General features: G+C 40.9%; 1 protein-coding gene across 1 annotated transcript; it reads left to right on the top strand.

The window, feature by feature from the left end:
• The first annotated feature begins 1,104 nt into the window (after positions 1-1,104).
• LOC149005137 (protein trichome birefringence-like 42) lies at positions 1,105-4,621 on the top strand. Its single transcript, XM_089167868.1, has 5 exons — positions 1,105-1,529; positions 1,605-1,779; positions 2,353-2,537; positions 2,790-2,948; positions 4,285-4,621. Exons 1-5 carry the CDS (start codon positions 1,105-1,107, stop codon positions 4,619-4,621), a joined length of 1,281 nt encoding a protein of 426 aa, XP_089023994.1.
• The last annotated feature ends 10,348 nt before the right edge of the window (positions 4,622-14,969 follow it).

Genomic DNA, 14,969 nt, shown 5'->3' with positions numbered 1-14,969 from the left:
ATCACCGGTCGCACAACCCATTTTGCCAGTATGATTGTGGATATTAGTGTCTGGGACACAGGTGGTCTATGTATCTGGGATACATAGTGAAGAGATCAATATATATGTATATCGGGATATGCATGTGTGTCTGGACACAAGAGGTCTATGTATCTGGGATACATAGCGGAGAGATTGAATGTGTATATCCGGGATATACAAGTGTGTGCGGGACACATTGAAAGATTAACACTTGCCCTTGTGCAAGTGGGAGCTGTTGGAATTTATTGATTTGATTAATAAATTAAATGCCCAAGGGCAATATTGGAAACTCACTATTAGGGCGGTTACAAAATAGGTTATATATTTTAGTAACCACCGCATTAGTGAGCAAGTAACGGAGTAATTCATTCGCACGAGCGAATCTCTGAGAAACGGCGGCTCCATCTCTCTCTCCCTCTCTCTAAGAATCGCAGGCTTAGATTTTCTTCTTTGCTAGTATTCGATCTTCATTCCATTAATCCACGGCATTTGGGTTGTGGATATTATTCCCTTTCCCTGTGATTGAGGAATCTCGCCGGTAAACCTTTGGTGGTGGAACGAGAACGTGGATCTAGACTTCCGCTGCGAATACTTCAAGTAAGGGAAAGCGAATTCAGGTAAGGAATTTTTTCCCCATCAATTAATTGAATTGAATTACTTTTGATGTATTACCGACACATAAAATATTAAACATTATATTTGAAGTCTTTTGCTGTTTTTGATTAAGCTGTCAGCTTAGGTGCACGCAAGATGGTAGGGAACACGGGGCTGTAACAGATTCTAGTCGTTTATAGCTAACCTAACTTTTCTTTTCCCATGTTTTACCTGCTTCTCTCTTGATCATTAACCAACCCAAGTTTTTGAGCTTTATGAATTTTTAGTATTCAGATCACATTTAGGAACATGTTTGTTGAGTACTGAACCATTATCCTTTGTGTTTCCCACTTTCCTTCGAACCATTTTATCTAACTCAAGATAACACCTATACTGTCTTTCGTGTAACTAGTGGTTATAACCTTAGTTTAGATCAGCAAGGACTAACAAGCAAGCCAGTTTTCCTTCTCTATTCCTTCCTAGGTATCCATGGAGAAGACCAGTACTTCAATTTACAACCAATGGATATTCTGTACATTTGCCAGCTTCTTTGGTTGCTTCATTCTCATATTATCTCTTACCCATGGAAGCAGCAGAAAGAATCTCTCAGATCTCCAACAACTGAACACCTCATCAGCATTTTCATCAACAACAACTACAGTTGAAGCTGTATCAATGGTTGGGTCTCCAAAACAATCTGTTGGGGTTGAAGAAGATCAAAGTTTGGTGAAAGTAAAAGCAAGAAAGTGTGACATTTTCAACGGAAAATGGGTTTATGATACAAAGACATACCCAATTTATGAATCATCTCAGTGTCCATTCCTCAGTGACCAAGTGAGTTGCAGAAGGAATGGGAGACCAGATTTTGATTATGAGAAGTGGAGATGGAAGCCTCTAGATTGTGAGATTCCTAGGTAAGAAACAATGTCTCCATTGTCTTTTTAGCAAGAGCTTCAGGTGTTTCTCCTAATATGGGTAAGATTATACAGGTTCAATGGAAGAGATATGTTGGAGAGACTAAGGGGGAAGAGAGTAATCATAGTTGGAGACTCCATCAACAGAAACCAGTGGGAATCACTCTCTTGCTTGCTATATTCTGTAATCCCTCCCTCAACTGCTGAAATAAACGTGGGAAATGGTGTTTACAAGGCCTTCAGAGCCAAGGTTAGATCAGACTTGCACTTTCATCTTGTTCATGGTCTCTTTCTTTTTACATTTAGGATTATTCAGTAGTGCAATGCTGTCTGGGTTTCAGTGCTGTGGAGACTCTAAGAGCTATATGCATGCTTAAAGGAGAAACTGTGTCAAAACATTTCATCTATAAAACCAGATCACTCTGCAGCCCAACCCCATAAACAAAAAACGGTTTACACAGGTGAAGTTCAAGGTTAATATTGGTGAAACCCACCATGTAAGTTAGCTGTGGAAGATGTACATCTGGAGTGACTAGCAAATAATAGGTAAACAGGATACGTGGAGCTTCATGGATTAAAAATTCGGGTTGAAAATTTTCAATTACCAGGCCTTTGAAATGGGAGTTTGAACAACTTTCATGGCGTCTTCCAGACATGTGAAGTCATCAATCACATGTACCTGGTGACATATAGTGAAGAATTATACTTAAATTAGCATGTGAAGCATCAATCACAGCTCATGTGAAACAAAATGATTCAGGCCCAGGAGTGAGTTCCAGTTACGTTATTTTGGTACCCCTTACAAGTGTTACCATATTTACAGGAATATAATTGTTCCATAGAGTTCCACTGGAGTCCATTTCTGGTGCAACTGGAAGAGACCCCAACAAAGGGTGGCAGAGTTCTAAAGCTTGACATGATGGTTTCCACTGCAAGGAAATGGAAAGGAGCTGACATAATGGTATTCAACACCGGTCATTGGTGGGTTCACCATGGAAAGCTGCAAATGTAAGTAATGAAGGGGGCTCCATCACCCTGACCTACTTCCCTTTCATAAATTAGATCTCCAAACAAGTCAAAAAATATTTCCGGAGAAGAGCAAGCTCACATAAAGCTTGCTGGTTATATGGTTGGCCAACTCTGAAGGCCATGGAAATGAAAGAATTTAAGAAATGCTTCTACAGTTTCAGAGGCCTTAAAGGGCTTTAAAACCATGTTGAATTAAGTTACGAATTCATGAAATTTCTCTCTGAAATACAGGTGGGATTTCCTTCAAATCAAAGGCAGACTGATTAAAGATCTTGGAGTAGAGAGAGCGTTCGAGATTGGCATGAAGACGTGGGCCAATTGGATCGATCACAATGTTGACTATACAAAGACTAATGTGTTTTTCAGGAGCATATCACCTGAACATAAACTGTAAGCACTTATTCCAAGTCCACTGCCACAACTTATGAGGACACATTTTCATTGATCCATGTACTAATTAGTCTTTAAATGAAAATTAAGTTTACACAAAAAAATATATCATTTCTTATTACCAAAGAAACAAATCTATCATTTCATATTTTTACCAAAAAAGAAAATTTATCATTTCATTCTCTACCAAAAGAAAAAATCTACCATTTCATATATGAATCAAGAAGTCCATTAAACATGGTAGTGGATTATTCTAATTTTTGCAAAAATCCTTTCTTTTTTAATTGGTTATTGCTTTGTTTCCCCTAAGTAGCATTTAGTGCAGTTTTCTTGATTTGGGATCCTCTAGTCTGTGAGGGTAGAAGATTTTGCTCCCTTCATACTGTTTCATCACATATTTAGGAAGGGGTCTGATTCACTTTGTCGATACTCAAAGGTAAAACTTCCTTCTAAATGTTTGATTAAACGATATAAGAGGAGCACAATTAAGATCAAGCTTCTCTTTCTTAGCAAAGTTAGATTCAACATATTACTCGGAACCACATTAAATGTTTGGAATGAATAAGTTAAATTTTGCATGACCACGTTTTCCCTTTTATTAACAATAGCTTTACCGTTGACTTGAATTTTTTTTTTTTTTTTTGCCTTATCCTTTACTCAAGAAAAAAAAAACTATTTGTTTTCCTAAAAGAAAAAATAGAAACTGTTGCTTTTAGGTTAAAAATTGATCTAATATCAAAATAAAAAAGAATTGGCTTGGGGAGGAGAGGGGTAAAGGCTATGCTCCCTTTTGAGCATTTACAGTTCACTTCATCAATGCAAAGAAGTAGGACCCTCCATCCACCTTGAGTTAGGATTTTCTATCCGTCATGATAAAAGATTGTGCTCCCTTCACACCCCTACACTAAACATTTAAGAGGGACGTTCATTTCTAAGTATTTATGGTTCACTTTATCATTCCTGGGATGTAGTCCCCCTTTTAAATGTACGACAAACTATTATAGAAAGAGCATAATACTCTTTTTTTCTTTTGGTACAAAGGGGCTTTATTAAGCCGGGGGATGGGGATATTAATATGCTTCAATGAGATTCGAACCCACGACCTCTTCACTAAGAGGTGTTGGTTTCAACCACTAGAACAGATCTACATTGGCAAGAGCACAATACTCTACCCCGACTATCTAGACTCAAGAGAGGAGCATTCTATGTGGCATAGGATGCTTTTAAATATATGAAAAGCCAATGAAATTGCAAGCAAAAAATTGATGAGGATATATTAAATGACCTACTACTCACTTATGTATTGAGTCTTACATATCTGGCCTTGAAACTGCAGGGGAAATCAATGGTGTCACAATCAAACCCAACTGATAATGGATGAATCCTATATTGAATCATTTCCAAGATCCATTGTAGAAATTGTTGAGAAAACAATCCAAGAGATGAAGACACCTATTAAATATTTGAACATCACAAGACTCTCTCAATATCGTAAAGATGCCCATCCAACGGTGTACACATCAAAGCAAGGGAAGCTGGTGACTAAGGAGCAGATGAAGCAACCACATATCTATGGAGATTGCAGCCATTGGTGCTTGCCAGGCCTACCTGATACATGGAATGTGCTATTGTATGCCTTAACTGTCCTAGCAAACCCTAGGGAAAGCTTATAATTACAATATCTTTATTTATTTTTATTTTTTTCTATGTTTTTGTTATGCCAAGAGAACCCGATCTGTAATTCTTGCATCAGCATAGTTGTGCACAAAAGCATTAATTGGAAGCTTGAAGTTCGAAGTTCGTGTTGCGTCTAAACCTTCTCCGAGAGTCGGATACTTGGATGACCACTTGAAGACTTCTATAGCTGAATGAGAATAGCTGAGATGCCTGCACTCACAAAGAAAACAAAAACGGGCCAGCCTAGTATTGGCTGTGGATCCGCCTTCGACGCCCAAGTTAGTCTAGGCAACAATAGAAGATCTTGAGAGGATTCTCAAGGCGTAGAGAATAATGGTAAAGTGAATCTCGTACCTTTCTCCTTGTAGGATGAATGTTTATATAGAGGATATTTGGAGGCGGCGTCTCCTTGAATTTCGCCTATTCAGTTGAAGAGTGGGTGAGAGATCTTAGGGAGCACGTTCCCTTCTTTGGCGGGCCTAATAGAGCCATTATTCGCTTATCCATCTCCCCAAGTCTCGGAACGGATATGGTGGGTAGTTATCACTAACTAACCCCTTTGACTTGGTCGTCTTCAACTTCACTCTTGGACTTAGTATTGAAGGTCTTCTTACCTTTCGAACTTATCTCATGTATGGCTCACGAGGGGATAATACGCACCTGCCCGAGTGGAGGTGTGCTTTCTTCCGAAAGGGTTCTCTGAGTCTCTCGAGGGAGGGGAGCACACCTACCCAAGTGGGTGTGTGTCCCTCTCGAGGGGGTTCTCTGAATCTCCCGAGGGAGGGGAACACACCTACCCGAGTGGATGTGTGTGTCCCTCCCGAGGGGGTTCTCTGAATCTCTTGAGGGAGGGGAACACACCTACCCGAGTGGGTGTGTGTGTCTCCCTCCCGAGGGGGTTCTCTGAATCTCCCGAGGGAGGGGAGCACATCTACTCGAGTGGGTGTGTGTGTCCCTCCCGAGGGGGTTCTCTGAGACTCCGGAGGGAGGGGAGCACACCTACCCGAGTGGGTGTGTGTGTTCCTCCCGAGGGGGTTCTCTAAATCTTTGATACCCAGCCCTAACCTAACCCTGACCTTGACCTGGAAACCCAGTTGTCTTTAGGTCCGAAGACTCAGAGTAAAGGAAGAAGCCAGCTGTGGGCCATCTCAGTAGAAGACATGGTGTTTGACTCTGAACCTATGAATATTGATGGTGGAGTTCAAATCTTGGAAGTCTGTACTGATTTGGAAAGGAAGCTGCACCTGTCTGAAGATGAGATTAGTTGAAGGACTTGGAGTGTTATCTGACTTGGTTTGAAGGTATTTCTACACACTAGATATGTCACTTGATGTGTGTACAAAAGCCCTTGAGGTTTAGAGCCCATTTGATCCTTCAATTCCTAATTTGTTCCTTACTGTCTGCCTTGGTCGACTGGGCTAGTCGACCAAGCACTCGACCAAAGGTTTGCTAAATCCGAGAAAATGCAGTTTTAGGGTTTTTCACTTTTATTTAAACCCTACTTCGTGTTTCTTAGTTACGGCAGCCTCCTAAACACTTTTTGAAAGTGAGAAGACCTCTCCGAAACTCTCTCTGGTGATTTGAACAATTCCTCTGTAGATCTAAAGCTTCTCATCTCTGATCTGCCAATTCAAGGTTAGTAATCACTTCGACATTATGAATTTCTTTTCTTTAATCTTATTCTTGATTGAGATTAGGAAGAAGATGCTGCATTCTTGCAACCATCCCTTTGTGATCTCATTTTATTCCTTGAGATCTATGATCATCGTCATGATCTTAACCATAGCCTGATTAATTTCTTGAAACCCTGACCTTCTATGATCTTTCTGGAAACCTTTGGTAACCTCCCATGCGAGGGAAACCTCATGGGTAATATTTAGATTTATCTAAACTTGATTATTCAATGATTTTCTTGTTATTTTTGGCCAAGCAATTTATTCCCTTTCATCCTGTGATCATAACCTTTTCATGAGACCCATAAGGTTGAAACCCTAGTTTCTTGGGTCAAATCAAGAACCCATATTTTGAGCATGACTTGATGTTTTTATCTTCCTAAATGATTCTAATACATTATAGGAAGTTCCCCTTCGAATTTCGGATCAATCCGACTTCAAACGAAGGAGTTATGACCAAATCAGTTTCTGCAATTCCGTCTTGACTCGGTTGGTCGACTGGGTCAGTAGACCAAGCACTCGACCAAAGGAGGCAGTAGCTTCATTTTTCACCCAATTCAATTCATTTGCTCTCTAATCTTTTAGGTATCTTTCCTAATGTTGTATCTATGCTTGTTAGGAGTCTATTTGCTAAGTTTGGAGTTGCTCTCTTTGATCTTTGGATTATCTTCAATCAAGGTAAGGACAGTTATTTCATAATTACATAGATCGTACACTCTCTGGTTTCTACTTTATGAAACTCTGAGTTTATGTACTGTTCTTGTAATTTATACTTTTGATGTACTACTGTAAGAACAGTAGCACTTCATTTATGTTTTCTTTTTCATTATTCAAGCTTATATGAATTGCTTATTACTATATTGTTTAATGATTAGATCATGATTTTATATTCTCTTTTATATGATGAATCGTTGATTGTGCATGACATGGCTGATTTGAGAATGTGTTTGATTAGGTATGGTATGGGATTGAGAGGTGTCCTTTTGACACTTCTGTCCTTGGACATTACCGGAAATAGTATGGGATGTTTCCGGGGTTGCCAATTGGCGCTTTCCCAAATAATTGATTGTCATACCTAGGACTGTCTAGCAGTGTTTGGCTAGGATGTCCCCGTTATATCAAACCCGAATCGGAAGGGTATTGACACCGAATGACCCGTGGAAGCAATGTGATTCACAGGCGCTCAAGACAGGTAACCAACCCGTGAGAGGACGGGAATCATATTGTGGGGCCATTTATTGGAGGGTTGCATATGGATAGACTTGGGCTCATGGGCGCTCAAGACCGGTGAGTTATATCCATGAGAGGACATGTGAGCATCCCGCTTACCATATGTGGATAACCAATAGGGTTGATGAGTTCGTAGTCCGAGAGGGAATACGCTGACTCTAGTGTGAAGGATACCGGAAAAGATCCTGAGAGGGGAGGAATGGACGTATCTGAGCTGAGTTGATGTAACTAAGTAGATGACTTGCATTGGGCTAGGTTTAAACCCTGGCATGCGCCAGTACTTAGACCAATGGTGATGTGAGAGAGCGGTGACTTAACCCCCAGCCATGGAATGTCCCGAGGGATGCCAGACCCACTACCAAACGGCGTTGTGTGATTGACCTACCCAAAGAAGTACGGTGCTATGACTTAAAACATGTCTGCCAATAGAGACCAGCATACATACATTATTTGTCTCATACTGCATTGCATCTTGTTATGTTCTGATATATGTATTTATGATGTTATGAGTTAACTTGTCTTACTGAGTTTCTTTCGAAACTCATTCCTTTTTGTACAATATTTTGTTATATTTTTCTACAGTTATTGTAACATCCAGCCCTATTCTAACCCTGACCCTGACCCGGATCCACTGTTGTATTCAGGTCCGAAGATCCAAAGCGGTGGAAGAAGAGATTTATGGACCATTCTAATTGATGATCATGATTCGGAGACTGAGCCCATGGACATTGACAATGATACCCCTTGCTTAAGTGCATTGTCAGTGTTTAAGGAAAGTCTGCGCATCAGAGAAGATTAATATCGTTGATGTACCAAATGACCTCCTGTGCACAATCCGAAGGTATTCCCAGAAACTAGACTCCTTGATTGAATTGTGGAAGAAAACCTCACTCAATTTGACCTTGTATAGCCTTTCAAATCCCTACTTGAAGTTGCTGTTCTAAACCTTAGTTTTCTGCTGGAAATATTTTGGTCAATCCTTTTGGTCGATACCATCGACCAAGGACCATCGACCAAAATATCCCAGTCTGCCAAGTTAATGATTCCATGGAATATTCCTTTTCTACTTATTATAACCTCGAGCCTTGAGCCCTTTTGCAATTATTTTCTCACCTGGAAACGTGGGGAGAGCTTCCCAAAGCAGCTCCTTGGTTAGTGTGAAGGGCACCTCATCAAAAACTCTTTATTTATCATTGATTATTGTCTTCATCTTCCACACTAAGGTATGAATCATCATTCCACTCTCTACCCTACCATTTTCTACTCTTTTCTATTGCCACCTTGCTGATGAGACATTGGGAATGGTGCTGCAACCTTTCAACCACCACTCCAAGTGTCTACTCATGTTCAATCCATGATTTCCTTAACTATTCATTGATGCTATGCTTCTACCTCATGCCTAGCATATGTATCCTATGATTTATCTATTAGCATCATGCCATTTGGTACCAAACTGAGTTATATGATGTATTATGTTCTTGTTTAACATTGCCATATGATTCCAATCGAATTTCTATTAGTTCCTCTAACTATTACATGCCATTCCTCATCAATGCAATCAATTCCAACTCATGCCATGATGTTTATCACTTTAACTTGATAGCTCAAATTGGGGCTTTTTGTTTAGACCATTGGATTGGGTAAATTTCTTGATTTATAGTGTCCTACTACTATTGTTAAGTATGCCTCCAAGTTTCAGATTGATCCGAACACCGGAAGACTCATTTCGGATGAAAAGCCCCAAAATCCACATTTCTGTCTCGATGGAAATTTTGGTCGATCCTTTTGGTCGATACCATCGACCAAAGACCCTCGACCAAAATGTTGGCAGACAGCAACCTTGGCCAATTTTGATCCAATTAACATCCAATCTTCCCGACTTCTTTTCTAACTTATTATTGATGTTTGTTTAGGGCCTTAACAATTCTATTGGACTATTCTTGGTATTCTCAATTCATCATCAATTCATCCAAGGTAAGGATGGTTATCTCTATAAACATATAAGTCATCAAATATTGAATGGTGTTTTATTTAAAGAATGAAACCTCTTAATTTTCTTTCAATCATTATAGGACTGTTACATATGTGTTAGAACAGTAGCATTTAAATCTTTATACTCTTGTTGTGTTACTTTATCATTTTGAATTGCTTATGTTTATAATGATTCGTTTCAATATCATGATTTGATTATTATTATGGATATGCATTGGATGCATGAGAAATGATGAGATTGGATATGTGATTGCTTACGTATGACTTGGGATTGGGGGGTGTCCTACTGACACTCCTGTCCTTGGGCATCGGAGGGAATAGTATGGGATGTTCTCCGATGGTGCCTATCGACACTCTCCCGGGTTATTGGATGACATACATAAGACTGTCTAGTTGGGTGGCTAGGATTATCCTTGTCGTGTTAGACCCGAATCGGAAGGGCATTGAGACCGAACAACCCGTGGTAGTGTATGGTTGGATGGGCGCTCTAGGCCGGTAACCAATCCGGTAGGGGACATAAACCATGCTACGGATACCTGAAAGGGGCCATTTATTGGTAGAGTTGCATATGGATAGACTTGGGCTCACGGGCGCTCAAGACCGGTAACCAATCCGTGAGAGGACGTGAGAGCTTCCCGTTTACTATATGTGGATGACTAATAGAGTTGATGAGTCCGAAATCCGGGATTTCGCTGACTCTAGTGTGAAGGATACCGGAAAGGATCGCCGGGGTCGAGGAATGGACGTATCTGAATCTGACTTGACCGACTGAGTAGATGACTTGCATTGGGCTAGGCTTTACTGTGACATGCGCCAGTACTTGACCAAATGGTGATGTGAGAGAGCGGTGACCGATCCCCTTACCACGGTTTTTTGATGACTTTACCGATCTTCCCCGGGCATTCCCAAGATATGGAAATGGGAGAGTGACTGATGACCCAGAGAAGTACGGTGCTATGACTTAAAGCATGTCTACCCTAGAGACTAGCATTCATAGAGTTAGACTCATATTTGCATCATATGTTCCATATCGCATTGTATTACAATATGTTCTAAATGTGTATGATTTCTAATTATGGAATAACTTCCTTGCTGAGTTCTTCGAACTCATTCCTTTTTGTGCAAATGTTTTAGATTATATTCCAGGTACCGAAGACTACGATGGCAATTCCTTTGAGGCGGACTATGATTCCACATACTACCCTCCGGGTAGTGGCGTCGGTGAGGATCCATATATTGGAGCTGATGAGGATTACTATCCGCACCAGCGTTGGGCTTACTTCATCCGTACTGTTGAGGAGACTACCATTAGTATAGAAGAAACCCTAGCATAGTGCCCCATTCCTTTGGTGTATTTATGGAACCTTTGGTCTTGTAACTAACTTATCTTTGAGATTATCTTTTGACACTTAGACATGTAATTGACGTTATTACACTTCTTTTCCGCTGCTCTGAGAGAGTGGTTATCATACCTTCTCTCACCCTTATGATTATGCTTATACTTTAATGTTATTGTCTTCCACACTCTGATTTATTTAATCTTATCTTATTCATGATACTTAGGATTAACTGTTTTTACCATTGATTATTGTTCATGATTAAGTTACCATGTATGTGGGAGGCATGGACCTCAAATCATTGATCCTTGGATTGTGGATCACATCCCAGGTATTCCAAATGGGGTACCAGCTGGATGGATGTGACAGATAGGTATCAGAGCCCAAGATCAAGAGGAACCTCGACCACAGAAACGGTGACGGAACATTCCGAGTCACAGATCCGAAAGTGACTCAAGTGCTCTTAGAAGTGAATAACAGATAACCTGGAATAGAAACCAAAATATTGAAACATAATTTGACTCATGAATAAGACACAATAATATAGACAAAATAACTGAACTTTATTGATCTCATAGGAGAATTTTTACAAGTTTGAAAAAGGGAAATACATCCAGGATGACATAAAAGAAAATTCCTAGTACTGTCTATGTAGGTGAGTGACTCCTACGATCTGTCTGATCCCTCCTAGATCTGAACTCCTCCTCCAGCCATGCAAACCTCTCACTGAGGGTGCACATGTGTAACTCCATCCTCTCCTTCCGAGCCTCGATCCTCTCAAGAATAGAGTAAATCGATGACTGATGAGAAGCCACATCTGGAGCCTCAGAAGTCGTGTGTGATGGACCTCCGACCTCAGTAAATCGTGGAGCGGGAACCTCCTCATGTCTCGGAGCCTCCTCATGACCCTGATCATCATCCTCACTATGGTCATCATCGTCACCACCATCATCACCATCACTACTATCATCCTCCGAGTCATCATCTCCTGATGCATCATCAATATCATCCTCAACCTCTGTTCTGACTGCATCCTGGAGCCCCATCTTCCTGATCAACCAAGTACCAATGGGCTCACCTAAATCTCGACCCTGAATCATAGGTGTATGCTCCAAGTCCACACCAAAGTACTCACAGATACGAGTCAAGAGTCGGCCGAAAGCCAAGTTCCTATCCCCAGGAAACTCGATCCGATCAATCATGACACTTTGCATGATGTATGCTAAATTGATTTGTACTCCAATATACATACTATAAATGACCAATGCCTCCATCGCCGACACTTTGCTATGATGCCCTACCTTCGGAAGGATGTTTCGCCCAATGATGCGAGCGATAACTCTAGCTGAAGGATGCATCGCGGTACCACACCGGGGCATATAGCAGTCAATGTCATCCCATAGAGTCATGCATACCTCGTGTACCTCATAGGGAAGAAGAACCTATGTGATATCTGTGCCCGGGGGAATCCACCAACGGGAATCTCGTACGATCGGTATATCTAAGATGCTAGCCAGTGTCCTCGTAGTGAAACTAATCTCCCTGCCTCCGACCATGGAATCCATGACAATCCTAGAACCATCCCTCGAATCATCCTCTATACGATAAGTCAGATTACTATAGAAGTATCTAATAAGATCTGGGTAAACTGGCTGTGCCGTAGTGTATAAGTGAAGCCAATCCATAGCCTCTAATCTCACTCGGATGCGAAATACCTCTAAATCATCCACATCCACCAGTCGTCCGTGCTCGATCAGTATATCATGGAAATAATGCTCGTGTAGAAACTCCGCCATAGGAGTAGTGAAATGCTCCTCGTCTATGACCTCAGCCCGGGGAACAAGTCCTCTACCCCTACCCACTCGTCTCCCTCCTCTAGGCATGGTGGATCTGTTGAAACAAGGAAAGAAACTCATTTGGATTAGTCCCAGTGTGTGATTGTTAGATGAAGGGCATTTTCGTAAATTTTCAGAAAATTTCGATGTTGGTGAAATTTTGATTTGATCATTCTAACATATGCATAAGACCTGTACAAACATGCTAGAATACTTCCTCTGTTGAAAATTCATCTTTTTGACATATTTAAAGTGAAAAAATTCAGCAAGTAGGAGAGAGAAAAATCCCTCTTTGGGCTTGCATTTGTGATTTTTGAAAAATGGGGATTTCACCGAATGGAGAGTGGGAACACTTTCCCCATAATAGATCAGTGTTGTAGAAATTTGTTTCATGTCAAAATTCCTTTTAGTTTGAAAATGAGACAAGTTTTTGTAAAGTTGGTTTTTGTGAAATGACTCATGTTTTGGTAACCAAAATAGATGCAAGCTTGTGTTTGGAACTTAATCTTACTTGAAAAGTTATGAAAACATGTTTCTAATCATTTATATGCATGATTCTAACCATTAGCTACAAGTATTATTCAGTTTTATTGAAGAACACAACAATGGTGAATGAAGTGTACAAGAAAAGAGAAACAGAAAGAGAACTTACTTGTGTTGGTGTTCAAGTGAGATTATCAAGAATGGTTGAAGCCTTGAATCAAGTCCTAGCACTTTTGAAAACCCTAGAAAATCGCTTTCTCCAGAGCTAAACTTGAAATGGTTGAGTGAGAAATGAAAATGAAATGAGAATTGGGCCCTTTAAATCTGATTTTCGCGCAGAATTTATTTTGGTCGATCCTTTTGGTCGATACCATCGACCAAGAAGCATCAACCAAAATGTATCATTTTTCTGCATTGGGTTATTTTGGGAATTTTTGATTCTTAGACTCATTTCATTTGGATTTTGATCAATGCTGATTCATTTGACTGTTACATTGATAATTCTAACCATGATTTGATTATCCTATTCGTTGGTCAAGTTGTCTTTGTCAAATTTGAAATTTTGGTATCCTTATCTTTGATCCTTGCAGAATGGTCTTACTTAGAAATCGTTTCATCGGATCCGAAAGCAACGGAAACGAAGAAACCCCTGCTGGGGGCTCTGATCAGCAGACACAGGAAGATAGCCACACCACGAATGGCATTCCTGGGGCCCCCGATATCGGAAGGTTTAAAGATATCGCCAACGTCATGACCAACATGATGCAACAGCAGGCTGCCCAATTTAATCAAATGATGACTGGTTTTGCTACCCTTCGCAATGAGAACCGTGCCGGAGTTGGAACTTCTGAAGCCACAGCCCCTCTTGTGGAGAGATTCATCGGGACACCCCACACCCGATTGATGGAAAGTTTCTTAAAGTTACAAGTACCTTCCTTTACTGGTGTAACAAAAGACACCCTCTTTCCGAACAAGTGGCTTCGTGAGTTGGAGAAGGCCTTCTGACATTTGCAATGTTCTGATGCCCAGAAAGTGTTGTTTGCCGAGCAGAAGCTTCAGCAAGAAGCTGATGCATGGTGGGCTTCCACTAGGCCTATCCTTGAGACCTTGAATGGTGGTGTTGTTACCTGGGAGAAGTTTAAGGATGCTTTTTGCAAGAACTACTTTCCGGAAGCTGTAAAGGATGCTAAGGAGGCCGAGTTCATGGACTTAGTACAAGGTACTTTGTCTGTGCTTGAGTATCAACAGAAATTTGAAGAACTTTTCTTCTTCGCCCCCGAATCTATTAAGTCTGAAGAAGCCAAGGCGAAAAAGTTTTTCAAGGGTTTGCGACCTTCTATCAAGGCATACCTCACTGTCTTGCCTCTTGAAGGATATGCTCAAGTGGTCCAAAACTCGAAAAAGCTTGAAGTAAATGAAAAAGAATATGCTCGAGTTCAAAAACCCTGGCAACCTAGACCTTCTGGATTTGTGGACCGCACTGATCGGCGTTTTGCTAGACCTGCTCCTTATCCTGCACCCGCCTTTCAGCCGAGAAATTTTGGTCAGAATCCTAATTCCCTTCCTGTGAGCTATAAATGGTCAGTCCAGTGGAGCCAGACCTCAGGGAGCTACTTATCCTCTTAGGCCTGGGATGGTGAATCCTAGACCAGCTTATCAGAAACCTCCCCCTGCTGCAGCTCCTATTGGACCGAAAGATACTACTTGCTTCCTCTGCAAGCAAGCAGGCCATTATGCTCGTTTCTGCCCCTAGAAGTCTGTGCAACCTCCAGCTCCTGTAGTGAAGAGTAATCC

The sequence above is a fragment of the Hakea prostrata genome, chromosome 9 (genome assembly GCF_041222555.1).
Source record: "Hakea prostrata isolate BN-2017 chromosome 9, UWA_Hpros_2, whole genome shotgun sequence".
Lineage (NCBI taxonomy): Eukaryota > Viridiplantae > Streptophyta > Magnoliopsida > Proteales > Proteaceae > Hakea > Hakea prostrata.
This window is presented reverse-complemented; position numbering and strand designations above follow the sequence as displayed.